This window comes from Triticum aestivum, chromosome 2A, assembly GCF_018294505.1.
Source record: "Triticum aestivum cultivar Chinese Spring chromosome 2A, IWGSC CS RefSeq v2.1, whole genome shotgun sequence".
NCBI lineage: Eukaryota > Viridiplantae > Streptophyta > Magnoliopsida > Poales > Poaceae > Triticum > Triticum aestivum.
In genome coordinates, this window is record NC_057797.1 from 105320972 (window position 1) to 105340133 (window position 19162).

The following is a 19162-nucleotide window of genomic DNA, read 5'->3' on the forward strand; positions in this document are numbered from 1 at the left end:
ACGTAGCCTCCTACTGGATTGATATCTTGGTTCTCAAAAACTGAGAAAAATACTTAGGCTACTTTGTTGCATCATCCTTTCCTTTTTAAGGAAATCCAACGCAGTGCTCAAGAGGTAGCAACCCACACGCGCGTGGACTGGGTGGTGACTGTGTGGGCTGGAACTGAGTCACCCACACGACGCAGCTAGCAACCGCGCGCCGCGAGTCGTGTGGTCGAGCGCTCTAACGCCCACACAACACGCTATGCCTATGTGGCACTAAAATTCCAATAGATTTCTTTAGGATTCATGCAAAATAGAATCAACATGCATCAACACGTGTGGGCGAAGTGCAAATATGCCACACGTGTGGACGTTATTATTTGGGTAAAATTTTGTTAGGACCAATCCACGGAAGGTCCAATGATTTGACAAGGATTCAGCCGTATACGAACACGCGATAATCCTACATCTACATAACACGCTACGGAGACTTACGAAAGCTTCCTAACTAAATATCTCTGCCCTCCCCCCCCCCCCCCTTAACGGGGTACCTAGGTCTAGCATTACTCATGAACACGTAGGACGACGCAGGTTTAGAGCAATATCCATCGCCATTGGCACGACACTCGTTCGAACGGATACTCGCCTCATTTAGATCTCCCCAGGTCTAGCATTACATTGACTTCATCGCATTGTCAAAAAAATCAAGATCGATAAAAGTCTAACATTTTCCATACCCCTACAGGTACTTCAAAGAAAGATAATAGGGATATTGACATGCTAGTTCTTCCAGCAGCTTAGTTTCTTTTCAAACCGACCCTCAAGGAATTTCCACTCCTTGTTTGACAGCTTGCGATGGTGGATTGAAATTGGATTGAAATTCCTAGGTAGGTGAAAGGTAAAGAACTTATTTCACAATCAAATGGTTGTTTATATGCATCTTGTTCCTCTTTGGCCCTTCCAAAGAAGAAAAATTCGCTCTTGTGAAAAATAATTTTTAGCCCTGACAATTGTTCAAAAAGACAAAGCACTAGTTTCATATTTCTATGCTTTGTGATATCATGTTCCATGAAAATAATTGTATCATCGGCGTATTGAAGTATGGAGACCCTGTCATCAAAGATGAGGAACGAGCCCTCCTACTCGGCCATTTTCTTTGGCTCTGCCGACAAGTATTGTCAACATATCAGCGACTATGTTGAACAATATAGGAGACATCGGATCTCTTTGTCTTAAGTCCTTATGTGTCTGAAAATAATGACCTATATCATCATTAACCTTAATCCCAATACTATCTTTTTGGATGAAAGAATTCACCTGTTTCCTTCAGGGCCATTTGACCTTAGTACGCTTTCTCAAAATCCACCTTGAAGATTACTTCATCTAATTTCTTCGAATGGATTCCATGTAAGGTTTCTTGTAAGAAAACGACTCCCTTGAGGATATGTCTCCCCGGCGTAAAGGCGGTCTGACTTAGCTGTACCACCGAATGTAATGTTTCCTGTGTAAGAAGTTGAACCCTTTCATTTCCTTTCACGGCTAATCTGAACCTACACCCAAAGTTGGACGCTCAGATTGAAAGTTAAACGGAACAGTTTTATTCATGACGAACTCAGCCAGATGTGTGAATCTTTTTGCACGTCAGGCGTCGAGTCTTGTGATGATCATCGGTAGCCCGTACTTTGGCCGCAGCGTGATCACGTCGGTGGGCGCGTGCACATAGCTCGGGGAGAGCGACAGCGCAAACCTCCGGAGGATGACGGCGACCTCGGCCTTGGCCTGGACCATGGCGAAGTTCTGCCCGATGCACGTCCTGGGGCCCATGGAGAAGGACAAGAGCGCGTTGGCGTGGCTCGCGGCGGCGCCGCCGCCGCCGGCGTCGAACCTCATCGGGTTGAACTCGTCGGCGTCCTCGCCCCACACCTCCCTGTCCCGGTGCATCGTCGCGATCGGGATGGTCAGGAGCGCGTCCCTCGGCACGGTGACGCCGCCGAGCTCCACCTCCGACCTCGTCCTCCTCCGGATGAGCGGCACCGGGCTGTACAGCCGCAGCGTCTCCAGCAGGAACAGGTTCACCAGCCTCAGCCTGCTGAGCGTGTCGTAGGTGGGGACCTGATGATCCCCGCCGCACTCCCGCAGCACCTCCTCCCTGAGCTTCCGCTGCCACTCCGGGTGCGTGCCCAGTAGGAACATGGTCCAGTTGAGCATGTGCAGGCTCGTCTCCTGCCCGGCGAAGAAGAAGGTCTTGCACTCGTCGATGATCTCGTCCATGCTCAGCAGCGGCGCCTGCCCCTGCTCCGGCGCGCACGCCTCCAGCATCAGCCCCAGCAGGTCGCTCCCATAGCCGTCCGTGTCCTTGGCTGCGAGCCTGTTCTCGATGATCTCCACCAGCGTGCTCCGCATCATCTTGTTCAGCTTCCACAGCCTCATGTTCTTCTTGGTTGGCACGAACCTGGGGAACAAATCAACGTGGGACGCCACAGTTCAGTGTATCTCTGAAACCACATCCGGAACGTGCAGTGCTATGGTTGATCTGATCAGTGGTGCACCTGAATCCTGGAATGTAGTCGGTCCAGAGGGTGGAGAAGGCGATTAACTGGATCTCATTCAGCGCCAGGAAGATCTTCCGGCCCTCTCTGTAGCTGCTCCCGAAGGCGGTGCGCGAGATCACATCCGCGGTGAGCTCCTCGAACTGGCTAGTCAGCTCGATCTCCTGGCAATCTTTCTTCCCATGACTGGCCAACTGCGCCTCCCACCGGGACGCCATCGACAGCACGCAGTCCACCATTGTCGACGTCATCACCTATATATCAAAGGTACGTAGCAACAGGCTCGCAAAACCAGCACACCACCAAGCAAGCACACTGCTAATTAAAAGGAGTGCCTAAGATGATGTACGTACGTACCTTGAGCTTGTCCACGTTGAAGGCCGGGTGCAGGACCTTCTTGTGGCGGTGCCAGACGTCGCCGTCGGTCATGACGAGGCCCTTGCCCACCAGCCGGACGATGGGGTTCATCCAGTTCTTGGGGAACAGCCCCGTCCGGTCCGACAGCAGCTGCTTCGCCATGCCCAGGTCGGCCACGCACATGTTGGGCGTCGACCCGAACCAGTAGAGGAACACGCGCCCTGCACGCACGCGCTGGCCGCTTTCAAAACACTACGACACTTCAGCTTAGCTACTTCGGGTTCGGAAGCTAACTGTGTTACCGTAGAGCGGGATCCATTGGCGGAACTGGGGCTGGGAGATGGGGATGAAGTCGTGGGAGGAGACGTCGAGCACGAGGCCGGCGCCGGCCGCGCGGAGCCGCCGGATGTCGCCGAGGTTCCCGACGAAGAACCTGTACCCCGGCCCGCGCACGCCCTGCCGCGCCAGCCTCCCGGCGATGGCGCGCGGCCTCCACACGAGGCGCACCAGCGCGTTGAACAGGCACGAGGCCAGCACGGCCGACGCCAGCGCCGCCCAGACCGTCCAAGCGGTGGCGACCGTGGCCATGGTCATCACCTCACCTCAATAAGCTGGGCGCAGCTGCTGCATGCGTGTCTGCCGAGTGCGCGTACACCTTGGAGGTTAAGTAGGTGCAGTTGTGGTGAAATTCCGATGGATAGGCGCATAGAGAATTCCGGTAACAAGTTGGACACTAGACGGTGGTATGATTGTCCTCTGCGCGTTTTCGTAAATGTAGACGTAATGCGATCTCATGACTGATTAGATTATGGTTCTCGGATTGAGACCCGTGGCTTCATGGTGACGTGATCGATGGGACACGAGCTTCATGAACAAACTCGTTTCCAAACTGCCAGACTTCCAACAAGCCCAACAGGACAAATGAGGTGCGGCCGGTGTGCCGGGAGAACTTCCTCCGAAATTCCTCCGGATCTGACCCTGCTTGTCTTGTGAGAACTACTAGGCAGTCTTCTCCTGTCTTGGGCGAAAAAGATCCGGTCTTCTGTTAAAAAACACAAAACACTCGGTCTGACGCACAGTAAGACCGGGCTCCTGTAGCGAATTCGGAAGTGTACTATAGCAACCACACCACTGTAGCCCCCCTTTAAAAATGTGAACGTTTTTTACGCGACTATTTTTGTAAAATCATGATATTTTCTTTAAATGCGAATGTTTTTTAAAATTTCTAAACCTTCTAGAAAATGCAAACATTTTTTTGAATTTTGCGAAGGTTCTCTTGAAAACGTGAATATTTTCCCAAAATTTGAAAGTTTTCTGAAATAGCAAACAAACTTTGAAAAACATGAATATTTTTAAATTCTTAGTGATTTTAGAAACCATGAAAAAATTTCTAATTTGCAAACATGTTCTGAAACCGCAAATTCTAAACAATTTTTAATTACGGAAACATTTTTCAATTTTAAGGAAACATTTTGAAAAATGGAAGAATTACAAAAAATACATTTTTAAATAAAAATTTCAAATAGGAAACATTTTTATTTTTTATTAGTTCTAAAATTATGTTTTTTTCTAGAAATAAAATAAAATTTTGAAAATACAAAAACGGGAAGAAAAGAAAAAACCAAAAAGGATAAGAAAAACCCATAAAAATGAAACAAAAAAATAAATAAAAATGGTTTATGAACCTTCCAAAATGGGTCGGCCCACTTGAGCATCATTTATCGATTGCGATCTTTGTCTCAAAAAAAATTATCGATTGCGATCCTTAACAGTCCTAAAAATGATGAAGTCCTGGTAATTGTAATCAGCTTAGAAAAATCAACACTCAAAATATAATGAGAGATAAATGAGTTATTTTGTTAAAAAAAGTGGCAATAGCATTTATTTTAGAACACATGCACCTACCATTGAACACCGCGTACCATTATTACTTGTGTGCGATTTAAGGAAGATTTTCCAATGTGGAGAAGTAGGAGTGAGTTGTATGGATCTGTTCCCTCCTGCATGTCAGGATTGATAAGAAAGAATTGCAATTTTGGTTTATCTATAGATAGTGACTATGTTTTGGGGAAATAAAGGTGGTTGATGGTAAGAAAAATCAAGAACTTATGAATAAAACACTTTATTATTTATATTTACAAATAGGAAACATTATACATTGATAATTTTACAATCTTATCTAGTGCGCAACATAAACTAAAATCCAGTCAAATAATACAAAAAACCTTGTGTTATACTTAACACCATACACCTTTTTCTACATCTCTAGGCTCTTGATGATCATGGGGAGCCCGTACATAGGCCGCAGCGTGATCACATCCATGGGGGCATGGACATACTTCGGTGATAGGGAGAATGAGAACATCTAAATAATCACGGCGATCACAGTCTTGGCCTCGATCATTGCAAAGTTCTGCCCTATGCACGACCTCGGCCCACTGGAGAAAGACAACAAGGCATTGGGGTGCTTTCCGGCCCTAGTCACTCCATTCTCGAACCTCATAGGCTTGAATTCGTTGGCATCTTCTCCCCATACCTCCTTGTCATGATGTATCGTCGCGATGGGGATCGTTAGGACCATGCCCTCAGGCACTTTGATGCCACCAACCTCAAGATCCGAACCCGCCTTCCTCTGAATGAGCGACACAGGGGCGTATAACCTCAGAGTTTCTAGTAGGAACATGTTGACCAAGTGCAGTTTGTTGAGCATGTCACCGGTAGGAACCTCACTACCACACTCTCGTAGGACCTCCTCCCTGAGTTTCTCCTGCCAATCTAGACACTTTATTATTTACACTCACAAATAGGATACATTATACATCGATAATTTTACAAGCTTATCTAGTGCATAACATATACTAAAATCCAGTCAAATAATACAAAGTTGTGTTATACTTAACACCATACACATTTTCTACATCTCTAGGGTCTTGAGGATCATGGGAAGCCCAAACTTGGGCCGCAACGTGATCACGTCCATTGGGGCATGGACATACTTAGGTGATAGGGAAAATGAAAATCTCTGAAGAATCACGGCAATCACAGCCTTGGCCTCTATCATTGCAAAGTTCTGCCCAATGCATGACCTCGGCCCACTGGAGAAAGACAACAAGGCATTGGGGTGCTTTCCGGCCCTCGTCACTCCATTCTCGAACCTTATAGGCTTGAATTCGTTGGCATCTTCTCCCCATACCTCCTTGTCACGATGGATCATCGCGATGGGGATCGTCAAAACCGTGCCCTCAGGCACTTTGATGCCACCAACCTCAAGATCCGAACCCGCCTTCCTCTGAATGAGCGACACAGGGGCGTATAACCTGAGAGTTTCCAGTAGGAACATGTTAACCAAGTGCAGTTTGTTGAGCATGTCACCGGTGGGAACCTCACTGCCACACTCTCTTAGCACCTCCTCCCTGAGCTTCTCCTGCCACTCGGGGTGCGTGCTCAGCAAGAACATGGTCCATGTGAGCAGGTGCGAGCTGGTGTCATGCCCGGCAAAGAAGAAGGTCTTGCACTCATCTATGATCTCGTCCATACTCAAAATCGGATTATGGCCACCCTCTGCCGCGCACGCCTCTAACATAAGCCCAAGCAGGTCGTTGCCGTAGCCCATGGTGTCTTTGGTGGCAAGACGGGTTTTGATGATGTTCATCAGCATGGTCCTCACCTCCTTGTCAAGCTTCCATATCCTGAGGTTCTTTTCGGTTGGAAGGTACCTGATTAATTCCACAAACATAGATTAATTTCTGCTGTGTGTTGAGTTAAATTAAACCGACAACGGTACAAGAAGAAGAACAAGATGCATTTACCTTAATGCTGGGATTTGCACGTTGAATACGGTGGAGAAGGCAAGGAACTGGAGCTCCTTCTGCGCGAGGAAAACCTTTTTCCCTTGTTCGTAGCTGCTTCCGAATGCCGTGTGAGAGATGACATCCGCGGTGAGCTCCTCGAACTGGTGGCTCAGCTCAATCTCCACGCTGCCCCCCTTCTCCATCTTTGCCGTCCACTCCGACATCATTGACCCGGCACAGTCGGACATGGTCACCGTCATCATCTGCCGTACAGATAACAGTTAGCGGAAGTGATACGCATTGTGCATTAGTGAAATTCGAATGGTGGAAAACACGCACACGTCAGCGCGTGTCGCGCTGGAGATGGGCACATACCTTGAGCTTGTCCATGTTGAAGGCCGGGTGGACGACCTTGCGGTGGCGCTTCCAGTCGTCGCCGTCGGTGAGCACGAGCCCCTTGCCGAGCAGCCGGGCGATGTGCGGGTTCCCGAGGTTCTTGGGGTACAGCCTGCCGCGGTCGGAGAGCACCTGCTTCACCATGTTCACGTCGGCCATGCACAGGCTCGGCCTCGCCCCGAACCAGTACAGGAACGTGCGCCCTGCAGAGCAGGAAACAGCGTAAGAAGAGGAAGGAAGAAGATAGATGACCAGTGTCGAACTACGGAAGCAATTGCAGTGTCTCTGAGTTTCGTACCGTGGATGGGGATCCATTTGTGGAAGTGCGGCTGGACCATGGGGACGAAGTCGTGGTTGCCGACGTCCAGCGCGGCGCCGGCGGTGTCGGCGCGGAGCCGCTTGATCTCCGCGAGGTTGCCGGCGAGGAACCTGTAGCCCGGCCCGCCGACGCCCTGCGCGCGGAGCTGCCGAGTGATGGCCCGCGGCCTCCACACGAGGTACACCAGCGCGTTGAACGCCCACGACGCCAGCACCGCCGCCACGGCCGCGGCCACCATCCAGACGAGACCCATGGTGGACCGGTGGTCACTCAAGATTCAGGATAAGGGTGAAAATATCAGCGACCTGTATTGTACGCCTCTGCTTCTGATGAGACCGGGAAATGTTTGTGTGTTTCCCTTGTGAGACTCGGGTCGGGGAGGAAGGTATTTATATGGCGTTTGCGGCTGCGTTTTGACCATGGCTTTCTGGTCGCCTGGTTGCTGGCTACGCGCCTGTGACCCACCGCCACCGGGGTAGAGAAGGAAGAGGATAGGCGTTTGGTCGCGGTGCGGGTGAGATCAGCCGTGATGCGTGCAAGTACGAGCCAGCCCCGGACACGCACCAACTAGACTATAGATGGTCCACAGCTCGTGGGAACGTGTGGTCTGCCGGGAAACCGTCGTACGCATAGTGCTGCTGGTCGACATGGACGGGATATCCGCACGGGGCTGGCTTCTAGACAAAACATTTTTCATTTTGACAAGATGGCTTCTACTCCGTAGTAGATAACGACACGCGGAATGATATATACGATCAATGGTGCTTTCGAGCACACAACGGCAGAGGCTGTCGACACAGGCATGGCTAGATTGAGCGCCTGATTTATCCCAATCGACTTCTCTTACTCGCCACGAATCTATTTCCTTGTCAAACATGGTCCTTCTAGAACGAGATGCTGATGCCTGCGTAGCGATATTTCTTTAAGGCCAACTCCAACGGAGAAACTTAAACGGACGCGGATTTTGTTGTTTGGGTCGGCCAAACGAACATTCGTGTCCGCATTTGTATTTGGGTCAGCTGATTTGTCCAACGGGATGCAAACCCACTTTGGACATGTGCGCCCCGACATTTCAACAAACACCTGATGGGCCGCCGCGCTCGCCATGCTCCAGACGCGTCCACAGTCGTGCTTGTGCTCCTGCCTGTAAGATTGTTTGGGAAGCGTAGAACCCTTTGCTCGGGCCACACTTGTATTTATATCAATAATGCCGTGGCTTACAAGATGATCGATCGAAGAGATCGTTTACAGAAAGACGCTACAGAACGGGAAGAAGTTGGACAGAAGAAAGGATAGAGAAAGACTACAAGTTTAAACATGAGAAAGTAGAGTCCTTCCTCTATTCAACTATTCCAACACTCTCCCTCAATCTAAATCTAAGTGATTGCAAGGTTAAGATTGTACTTGAACTCATCCAGTCTTCTCATAGTAAGGGGTTTAATAAAGCCATCAGCCAGTTGATCTCCAGTGGGTATGAACCTTATGTCAAGTAACTTGCGAGCTACTCTTTCTCTGACGAAGTGGAAATCAACCTCAATATATTTAGTTCGTGCATGAAAAACAGGATTAGCTGAAAGATAGGTTGCACTAATATTATCACACCACAATCTTGCAGCTTGAGGAGTTTTCACTCCAAGCTCATAAAGCAAAGTCTGAATCCACATGACTTCAGCTATGGCGTTTGCTAGAGCCTTATACTCAGCCTCGGTACTTGATCTTGAGACTGTAGCCTGTTTCCTTGCACTCCATGACACAAGATTTGTCCCCAGGAACACAGCAAAACCACCTGTGGATCTCCTGTCATCAGCACACCCTGCCCAGTCTGCATCTGAGTAGGCAGTCACAAGCATAGATGGTGACTTGACAATTTTAAGTCCAAGTCCTTCTGAGAATTTTAGACACCTCACAATTCTTTTAACTGTTGTCCAATGAGTTGTAGTAGGTGCATGCAAATACTGACAAACTTTGTTCACAGAATAAGAAATATCTGGACGTGTGAGAGTCAAATATTGTAAAGCACCTACAATACTTCTATAGTTTGTTGCATCTTCTAGTCCAAGTGCTTCTCCACTTTCAATAGTAAGTTTTTCTGAAGTTGAGATTGGTGTACTTACAGATTTAGCAGTTCTCCAATCCTACTCTCTTGAGTATGTCATGTGCATATTTCTCCTGTGAAAGAATTATACCATCTTTTGTCTGTTTGACCTTGATACCAAGAAAATAATGAAGATCTCCCAAATCTTTAAGAGCAAACTCCATCTTTAAATTCCTTGAGCAAATAAGTGGTGGCATCTGGACTTGAACTAGCAACAATAATATCATCAACATATACTAGAATATATATAGTGACACTACCTTTTTTATAGAAGAACAATGAGGTATCTGCCTTGGATGGTGTAAACCCAAGTTTCTGTAACTGTGTGCTCAACCTTGAGTACCAAGCTCTTGGGGCCTGTTTCAAACTATACAATGCTTTGTCTAGCTTACAAACATGATGAGGTGTGCTTATATTCTCAAAACCTGGTGGTTGCCGCATAAAAACCTCTTCTTCCAGAACACCATGAAGAAACGCGTTCTGAACATCTAGCTGCCTCAAACTCCAACCTCTGGAAACAACAATAGATAGCACAAGTCGAATAGTAGCTGCTTTAACAACAGGACTAAAAGTATCTTCATAGTCAATACCAAATCTCTGCTTGAAACCTTTTGCAACTAATCTTGCCTTATACCTGTCTATGCTTCCATCAGATTTTCTTTTAATTTTGTACACCCACTTACAATCAATGACATTCTTGCCTTTTTCTGGTGGTACTATACGCCATGTTTTATTTTTCATGAGTGCACTATATTCTATATCCATAGCTTCTTTCCATTCTTTGCTAGCAAGTGCATCATGCAAATGAGTTGGTTCACCCATACTGGTAAGGAAAGCACATTTAATTCTATCATACCTTATAGTACCATCAGTGTATTCTTTCTCCTTGACAACACCAGACTGAGATCTTGTATGGCGGCGAGGAAGCTTAGGTGCACTCGCTTTTGGTATAGAAGACCGTGGCATTGCTGAATCAGCAGTAGAATTCCCGTCCATAGAAGATCCTACTGGATCTGGATCCACTGCACCGGATCGCTCCCGATCCGAGACAACCAGGGAGTCAGGAATCTCCCTCGTAACCCCAACGCCGGCAGGAGTATGCCACGTGGCGCCTTCGGTGTCCACACGCTCAGTCGAGTGGGGCGGGGCATCGATGCTGGGCCTCGCGTCTGTCGCTTGGTCAGCCGTGTGCCTTTCCGACGCGCGTGTGGTGCTCGGTGACTCGCGCCGGCCCGCGTTGGTTGGGCTGGGGAGGCCCAAACTGCCGGGGCTGTCGGCCACTAGACGACCTGGCGCTCGCTACGCACCGAGGTCTTCCTGGGATCGCGCGCCAATATCTCCCTCGGATCGCTCGCTGCTGCTGCTTGCTGAATCAAGCTGGGATTATGTGACAGGTTTGGCTGCTTCTCCTTGCATAAAATCACAACCTGAAGCTGCACACTTATCATCAAAAATTAAACTTTCTTTGGTACTAGTCATATGATCAGCACTATTTAACTCGCCCCCGTGATCTGGACTAGGGATATAATTAGGAAGAAGAGCAATTTCTGCACGAAGTAGGGCTCCCGCATTTGGATGAAGCTTTGCAAAGGGAAATATTGTTTCATCAAATATAACATCACGAGAAATATAAATGTCTCCAGTGGAGATCTCAAGACACTTGTACCCCTTGTGAAGATTACTATAACCAAGGAAGACACATTGAGTGGAGCGAAACTCGAGTTTGTGTCGATTATATGGACGAAGGTTGGGATAACAAGCACACCCAAAAATTCTTAGGGAATTATAGTCTGGTTTTTGATGAAACAATTTTTCCAAGGGAGTAATGTTTCCAATAACTTTGCTAGGAAGATGATTGATAAGATAAGTGGCAGCAATAAAAGCTTCATCCCAATATTTTAGAGGCATTGATGCATGAGCTAGAAGGGATAAGCCTACTTCAACGATATGACGGTGCTTACGTTCGGCGGAGCCATTCTGTTGATGAGCATGAGGGCAAGAGACATGATGAGCAATGTCGATGTCACGAAAGAAGGAGTCGAGTTTCTCATACTCACCTCCCCAGTCACTTTGAACCGCAATAATTTTTCTGTCAAAGTGATGTTCAACAAGTTTCTGAAATTCTTGAAAGATGGAGAGAACTTCAGATTTAAACTTAAGCAAATAGATCCAAGTGAACTTGCTAAAATCATCGATGAAGCTAACATAATATTTTTTTTCTTCCAAAAGAATCTCTTGCATGACCCCAAACATCACTAAAAATAAGTTCCAACGGAGCATGAGACACTATTTGACCTAGGATAAGGGAGTTGGTGACTCTTTGCACATTGACAAGCATCACAAATAGACTCAATACTTTGACTAGATGACAATGGAAGATTGCCTTTATTCACTACTTGCTTAACTATGATCGAAGAAGGATGTCCTAATCTTTGATGTCATCTTGCCAAGGAAGGCTTGACGACGGAGTAAACTTGATGACGATGATTTCGACTAAGTGCTCCGGATGTGATGGGATACAAGCCTCCAATGCATCTACCATGGTGAATGAGCTCCCTCATTGCCCGATCCTTTATGAAAAAATAAGTAGGATGAGTTTCAAAAAAGACATTGTTATCGTCGTTTAAACGAGACATAGATGCAAGGTTCCTGTCGGCTTGTGGAACATGAAGAACATCTTTTAGAACTAGATCACGTTTAAGAGTAGGGGAATTAATAGATGCTTGACCAATATGAAAAATATCCATACCTCCACCGCTTGCGGTGTGAATTTGATCGCTGCCGTAGTACTTCTCCCTCATGGCAAGTTTCTCAAGCTCATTGGTGACGTGGTCAGTAGCCCCTGAATCGGCGTACCAGATAGTGCCATCGCCTCCTTGCTCCCTTATTGCAGCAGCGACATGGCGAGCATCAGGAACATAGTCCTCGTCGAAACGGTGCCAACAATCCATTACCTCATGGCCTGGTTTCTTGCATAGCTGACACCAAACACGGCTGTTGGAAGAAATGATCCAGAGGAGGCGTTATTGTTGCTGTAGCCGCCCCCTCCAGACCTTGCAGAGGCGTTGTTGTTGTTGTAGCTACCACCGCTTGGTCGTCCGCTTTGGCTGCTGCCGCGGCCGCGCCCGTTGCTGTTGCTACTCCGATTTCGCTGCTGCTGATCACACCCACGACCACCTCCGCGGCCACGTGACGCGGAATTTGCTGAAGATTGCCGGATGTTCATCCCGTGAAGAAGATTAAGACGAGAGTCGAAGCTCAACAGCTGTGTATACAACTCCTGGACGGTGACGGGCTCTACCCGTGTAGCAAGGGCGGACACCACTGGATTGTAGTCAAGATCGAGTCCGGCCAGAACTTGAGACACGATCTCACCCCTTGTCAGCGCAGCTCCATTGTAGGCGATCTCATCAGAGAGGGTCTTGATCTTGGCTAGGTATTCAGTCATAGACATATTCCCCTTCTTCAGGTTTGTGAGCTCTATCCGGGTATTGATGGCTTGAGCTTCGGATTGGGCAATGAACATGGCATGGATCGCCGCCCATACCTCCGCCGGTGTCTGAAGGGTAACAACTTGTGCAAGTATCTCACGAGACAGAGAACCCATCAAAAAACCCTGGACTTGTTGCTGATGTGCATACCAGAGAACACAGGCGAAATTGGCGATCTGCTCCTCTTTTCCATCTTTGGTGATGGTGAGAGTCTCCGGCGGCGCTTGCCTCTCCGGATCAAGGTGGTGGCCCATCTGTGCGCCCTTGATTTGGGGCAGCACGATGGCCTTCCACATGAGGTAGTTGTTCCTCGTAAGCTTCTCCTGAGGTGGTGGTCCAATGGACATGGCGAAGGATGAATTTGAGGAGGAGGAAGGTGCGAAGGTGGATGATGAAGACAGGGATGTGGAGAGGGCACTCATGGTGCTGTTTTGGGTGGAGGCAGTAGTCATGGCGAAAGGTTGTGGTAGGGCTAGTCTAGATGCGATCCTCTTTTGATCGATAGGAAGAAGATGCTCTGATTACCATGTAAGATTGTTTGGGAAGCGTAGAACCTTTTGCTCGGGCCGCACTTGTATTTATACCAATAATGCCGTGGCTTACAAGATGATCGATCGAAGAGATCGTTTACAGAAAGACGCTACAGAACGGAAAGAAGTTGGACAGAAGAAAGGATAGAGAAAGACTACAAGTTTAAACATGAGAAAGTAGAGTCCTTCCTCTATTCAACTATTCCAACACTGCCGTGCTCGCCGCCCCGCCCATCGCCGCGCCCGCATCCTGCCTTGGCTGCCGCCTGCGCACCCCGCGCTCACCTGCTACCACGCCGCGACCAACCGCCAGCACGCCCGCATCCGGCCTCGCCCGCTTCCGCGTCCTGTCGTGCCCGCCACCGTGCCCGCGAGCTTGCCGTACCCGCGGTTTGGACGTGCGCGGGGAAGGGGGGCGGAGCTGCACCGCGGCCACCACGCGGCGCGAGCGCGGCGATGCATGGCGAGCGGGCCTACCGAGGCGAGCGCGGCGGGGCGAGCGCAGCGGGGTGCGTGCCGCGGCCGTGCAGGGCGAGCGCGGTGGCGAGGGGCAAGCGCAGGCGGGCGACCGCGGTGGCGCGACACGGCGGACGCGGCAGCGCGTCGCGGCAGGCTGATGCTAGCCAGCTAGCTAGTTAGCTCGCTTGCATGCACGACCCGGGCAGAGTAGCTGCTACTCTAGCTAGCTAACTAGTAGCTAGCTCGCATGCACGAAGGCCCTGGCAGAGTAGCTCCGGCAGGGGACGGGGGGACGGGCGCCGCTTGCGGGGAGTAGCTCCGGGCGCTGGCGAGGAGTAGCTCCGGGCGCTGGCAAGGAGCACAGCGCGGAACAAGATCTGGTGAGTGGATGGTGGGCCAGTACAAAGAAAAGAAGGACAGAAAAGTGAGCCTGTGATAAGTAGGCCATACCTCGCATGCAGCGGACGGAGCGGACGAGGAGCACGCAGAAAAATGGAAATGGGTCCACACGTTAGGCAGTTATTTTTGTCCGCGCGGACCCAAACGGATATGGGTGGACGAAATGGGTCGCCCCATTGGAGTTGCTCTAACGCGCCTCTCGTGGCGTAACTGTGTATGTGAGGTATTCTTCTTCTTCGCCCGCAACTTTTAATTCCTTGCAAACATATAATGAGTAGTACTTAAACTAAAACCACGACAAGCATTTTGAAACTAAGAAAGTACATGAAAGAACGAATAAAATTGTTTCATTACACGGTTAATATCACCACCACATGACTAAATTCTGGGAAGATACTTGTAAGATCCGGTGACTCGCCTTTCTTGAAGGTGGTAATAAGGATGAAAACATCTTCTTTCATATAACTGAATTTATCATTGAGAACGATAACACAACTAGATTTTGAGAAGATATTTGGTTAGGAGATACGCCACTAGCCGCACAATATTCTTCTCTCTAGTAGGTGATCGATGAGACAGTTGGCTATATCTTATGCGGAGGTTGATGAACATTCACCTCTTTAATAAGCCAGATACGATTTAATGGAAGTTATCTGTGAATGGGATATTCTTCGTCAAGTCTATGTATTTAAACTTAATTGATTCTGGTCTAATTCCAAAATCAATTCATATTTGGAAGATTAGAATTCCTTTAAAAATCAAAATCTCCATGTGCTTTTGTTCACAAGGAAGTGATTCTGACTAAGGATAATCTAGCCAAGCGAAGATGGAAGGGTAATAAACGATGTTGTTTTTTATGATCAAGATGAAACCATAAAACACCTCTTTCTCAAATGTTTTCTTTCTAAACGTTTATGATGTGCGATTCATGTAGCCTTTAATATTAGTCCTCCAACTAATACTAACACGTATTTGGAACGTGGCTGGATGGAATGGAAGCAAGTATCACAGGACATATTCAGATAGAACTATGCGCATTACTTTGGCTGTATGAAAATGCAAAAATGACATGATTTTTAACATACAAACTCTTATAATTTTTTTTGCAGGTTCTATACAGAGCCACTGTTTGGATCCGTACGTGATCGTTACTCAGTCAAACGAAAACCAAGGAGCATGTGGCTATTCGGTGTACTCTTTCAAGACGATAGCACGAGATACTTATCACTGATTTGGATGACGGTCTATTAATAGGCTAGGTTTTTAGTCATCTTGATCTATTATCATTGGTTGAGGCAATTTTTTTATCACTTCATCATGTTATTTTCGCTCTTCTTGGGAGTTTGTACTGAACTTCAGATTGTTTTTTAATCTTTCGCTTAATAATATGTTGCATACATTATTTCAGATGCAAAGACAGAGGCGACCCTTCTTTTCAGAAAAAAAAAAGGAAACTTCGCCGCCACACGCGGTAATACTTCAGTGATTTATTTGACGCTTCGATCACTAGCCAGCTGCAAAGTGCTAGGGTCCCGATTTCTCGTAAGCAGGCCGGTTTTCTCGTCGATCATCTACAGCTGGATTTGGCAAATGCAGCCCCTCAAATGCCTGCGGGCGCATTGAATGGGTCCTCATATTTCCTTTCATGTATTCATATATTTTAAATCCGGACTCTTAAATCCATGCAAATACATATACGTAGATTATGTAACACAATGTCACACACGTAAATAGCAATTGTTGATATCAAGCATACATAGTGTTTACATAAAATTTATTTGAAGTGCCAAACTCAAGCATTGCCTCATTGGTTGTCATTGTGGGTTCACATGTGATTCATAGGATCATTGAGTAGCTACGTGGGCACCTGCTGATTTCGAAGATTCTGATGCATCTGCAGAAAGTTCATAAGCTGAGCCGCATCTTGATGTTCCGGGATTTCAACTTGTTCTCCGGGTGCTTTAAAATCATGGGTTTGGGCTACACCATCACCCTCATCCTCGACAATCATATTGTGCAGAATAACATAACATGTCATCAGCTGCCACAAAGTTTCCGATTCCCAATCATTGCAACGCTCCACACAATTTCCCAACGAGCTTGAAGCACACCAAATGCCTTCTCCACATCCTTCCTAGCATGGAGAGCTTGGGAACGGCTGCGGATCGGGCGCGACGGCGGAGCTTCGAGCTGGACGACGCGGAGGAGGAAGAACAGACGAGAGAGCAAATGAATCCGGTAGCTCGAGGGGGGGAGGGGTGGTGCAATTTGGGGTGGGGTGGGGTTGTTGTGTCCGACGTGACGGCCGTGGCCGGGCGTCCCATATTTAGGCTGGATATGTGGATATGGAAGGTGCTGGTCTGCCCAGGCATTTGAGGGCTGTTTGAAAGGCCCGTCTGGGTCAAAAAATTGTGACCGAGAAGCGACTGGACGGCCTGCCCGAGCGTATGAGGCGAGTTTAAAAGATCCGATTGTAGATGCTATAAGGAGTCGAGACAGCACATGTATGGTACAGTTTTACTAAGAAAGTATAAAATCATCAGTTGTGTGATTTAAAATGATATCACTACTCTATTTAGAAACACTTACACATTTGAAGAAACAGCCGCGTATTAACGTGAGCCGCTATGTTATTTGTAAGAACGCCGTATAAGTATACATATAATGATTTTTCTAAAGGAGAATATACCCTCAGCCTCTTCATCTAGAAGATGTATGCAACTATTTTATTAATTATTCATAAAGACCTTATAAGGTAATATATTAGTATGCCTGAAGCCATCATCTTGACAACACATCCGTTGCTACCCCTATCCTTTTGATGAAAAGATGCTAAATGTCCGAGCCTAATACCGAATAGACATCACACTAAAGCCTAACATTTAAAGCCGGATGCCCCAGCCAAGCCACAATGTCAGGACTGAGTCACACACCGGACTGGCGCACCCTCAGAGGCCACCGCCACCGTTAACTACTGATCCATCTCCAGAGCAAGTACTGACACCAACCATGCGAGGCTTGTCGTCGTCGCTAATGCGACATCAGACAACGCCACCATCCTGTGCATGTCCATCCACACGCGCCCATCACCGAAACTCCGCAGCGCCATGCCGCCGTGATCCGCCATCGGCCTTGTGGTAGATGTAACACCGCTCCTCCTCTTGTCACCTCCAGCCAACACTTGCCCCAAAACGACGCCCCTAGGAGGAAAAATGATACTGAGAACGCCACCATCGTCCGATCCGGGAGACCCAGATCTAGGGTTTCCCACGGAGCATCCCGAGCCTGATGACGCAAACTGCAATGACGATGCCTCGACAAGGAAACGACATCAAAGATGCCGCCATCGTCCGCCATGATCGTAGTTGACGCGATTTTCATCGGCAGTTGCGCCACCGGGCGTGCGCCGCCGGCGACGCTGGTCCCTTCAACCGGAGCAAACTCCAAAATGATGCCCTGAAGATGGACTACGATGCAAAAGCACCACCATCGCTCGATCCCAAGAAGATCTAGGGTTTTCCCCGAAGTTGCTCGCGCTGTCAAGAACCAGACAAGGGTGGAATCCCACAGATCCGCCTAGATGCCGACATGTCGCAACCGCCACCGCGCCGATCGCGGCCCGGAGCCCAAGCCCATGCCAGGGCCCAGATCTGGCCGTGTCACCGTGGATCCAGACACGCCGCCGCCGTCTCTGGCGACCGCGACACCCCAGACCTTGAAGCCGCCTACCGCGAAGATACGGGATCTCCGGAGCGCCGCCACCACCCGCCGTGAAGCCCGGCCGCACGCCACACTTCGGCCCGAGGGCGCCGGCCCGCGCTAGCACCTCAGAAGCGGGAGGGCCCCGAGTCCCCGCCGCCACCGGAGACAACAAGGCTTCGTCTGGTCGCGCACCCGAGCGGCGGCGAGGGAGGAGGAGGAAGAGAGGGAAAGGCGGGCCGACGAGAACGGTCTAGTATGACATTTTCAAGCAAAGAACAGAGGCTGTCAACACATACACGGTCACCCGGACGAGGATTCTTCTTTGGTTGAACTTCTCCTCCAATAGCCCCCGAAGCCCCCGCGTCGCCCCCGCTCGGGCGACTCGGGCGGGATCTCGATCCCTAGCCGCCGCCGGTCCCCTCCCCTCCCTTCCTCCCCTCCCTCCGCCGCCGCCGAAGGACGCCGCCGGCGATGGCCCGGGGCTGACGGCGGTGGCGGGGGTCCTCCCTCTTGCCTGCGCCGTGGGGGTGGTGCGGCGCCCCGCGGCATGGGTGGCGCGGCCGATCTAGCCTGGCGGCGCGGCGGCTGCCTCGGCCAAGGGCCGATCTGGCCTGGCGGCGCGGCGGGCCTGCCTTCTGGCGGCGGCGCGGCGGCTGCCTTGGCCAGGGGCGGCGATGGTGGGGTGCGGCAGCCGGTTCGGCCTCAGGCTGCGTGGCGGCGTTCGGCGGCGGCGGCCGGGTCTGCGGCGACACACCATCTGACCTCGGATCGGCGGTGGCGGCATGGAGGGCCTGGTGGTTGGGTCGGCACCATGCGGGTTGTGCCCTCCGGACAGATCTGATCTGGCCGGTGCGGCCTGCTCGTTGTGCGGCGGCTCAGATCGGCGGCGACCCGTGCACACATTATGTGATGGAGGTTCTTCGAGCGGATCCGGGTGAAAACCTTGTGCTCGGCTTCATGCCATGGCCGGCGTTGGTGACACCCTGTTGTGTCATTACCTTCTTGAAGGCATCGCCGTGGAGAAGCTCTAGACCTCTATCCGCTACCTCCGGGGGAAACCCTAGATCAGTTGATCGGATGACGGCGGCGCGT

At 49.5% G+C, this 19162-nt stretch overlaps 2 protein-coding genes and 1 pseudogene across 2 annotated transcripts; all 3 read right to left on the reverse strand.

Moving 5' to 3' along the window:
* Positions 1-1623: 1623 nt before the first annotated feature.
* Positions 1624-3476, reverse strand: LOC123191568 (cytochrome P450 709B2-like). Its single transcript, XM_044604252.1, has 4 exons — positions 3191-3476; positions 2889-3109; positions 2532-2785; positions 1624-2434 (listed from the first exon to the last, which is right to left on the reverse strand). Exons 1-4 carry the CDS (start codon positions 3474-3476, stop codon positions 1624-1626), a joined length of 1572 nt encoding a protein of 523 aa, XP_044460187.1.
* Positions 3477-5649: 2173 nt separating this feature from the next.
* Positions 5650-7759, reverse strand: LOC123187826 (cytochrome P450 709B2). The gene is made up of 4 exons (XM_044599786.1): positions 7374-7759; positions 7055-7278; positions 6698-6942; positions 5650-6604 (listed from the first exon to the last, which is right to left on the reverse strand). The coding sequence occupies exons 1-4, from the start codon at positions 7645-7647 to the stop codon at positions 5803-5805; spliced, it is 1545 nt and encodes a 514-aa protein (XP_044455721.1). The 5' UTR covers positions 7648-7759; the 3' UTR covers positions 5650-5802.
* Positions 7760-12738: 4979 nt separating this feature from the next.
* Positions 12739-12878, reverse strand: LOC123038503 (uncharacterized; annotated as a pseudogene).
* Between the last annotated feature and the right edge of the window lie 6284 nt (positions 12879-19162).

What these genes read in the sequence shown, in the direction of transcription:
- LOC123191568 (XM_044604252.1), bottom strand. Translation starts at nt 3,476, where the DNA reads ATGGCCACGGTCGCCACCGCTTGGACGGTCTGGGCGGCGCTGGCGTCG. An exon ending in CCAATGGATCCCGCTCTACG is followed by an intron (nt 3,110 to 3,190) that starts GTAACACAGTTA and finishes GCGTGCGTGCAG; the next exon opens with GGCGCGTGTTCCTCTACTGG. An exon ending in TCAACGTGGACAAGCTCAAG is followed by an intron (nt 2,786 to 2,888) that starts GTACGTACGTAC and finishes TTTGATATATAG; the next exon opens with GTGATGACGTCGACAATGGT.
- LOC123187826 (XM_044599786.1), bottom strand. Translation starts at nt 7,647, where the DNA reads ATGGGTCTCGTCTGGATGGTGGCCGCGGCCGTGGCGGCGGTGCTGGCG. An exon ending in CAAATGGATCCCCATCCACG is followed by an intron (nt 7,279 to 7,373) that starts GTACGAAACTCA and finishes CCTGCTCTGCAG; the next exon opens with GGCGCACGTTCCTGTACTGG. An exon ending in TCAACATGGACAAGCTCAAG is followed by an intron (nt 6,943 to 7,054) that starts GTATGTGCCCAT and finishes TCTGTACGGCAG; the next exon opens with ATGATGACGGTGACCATGTC.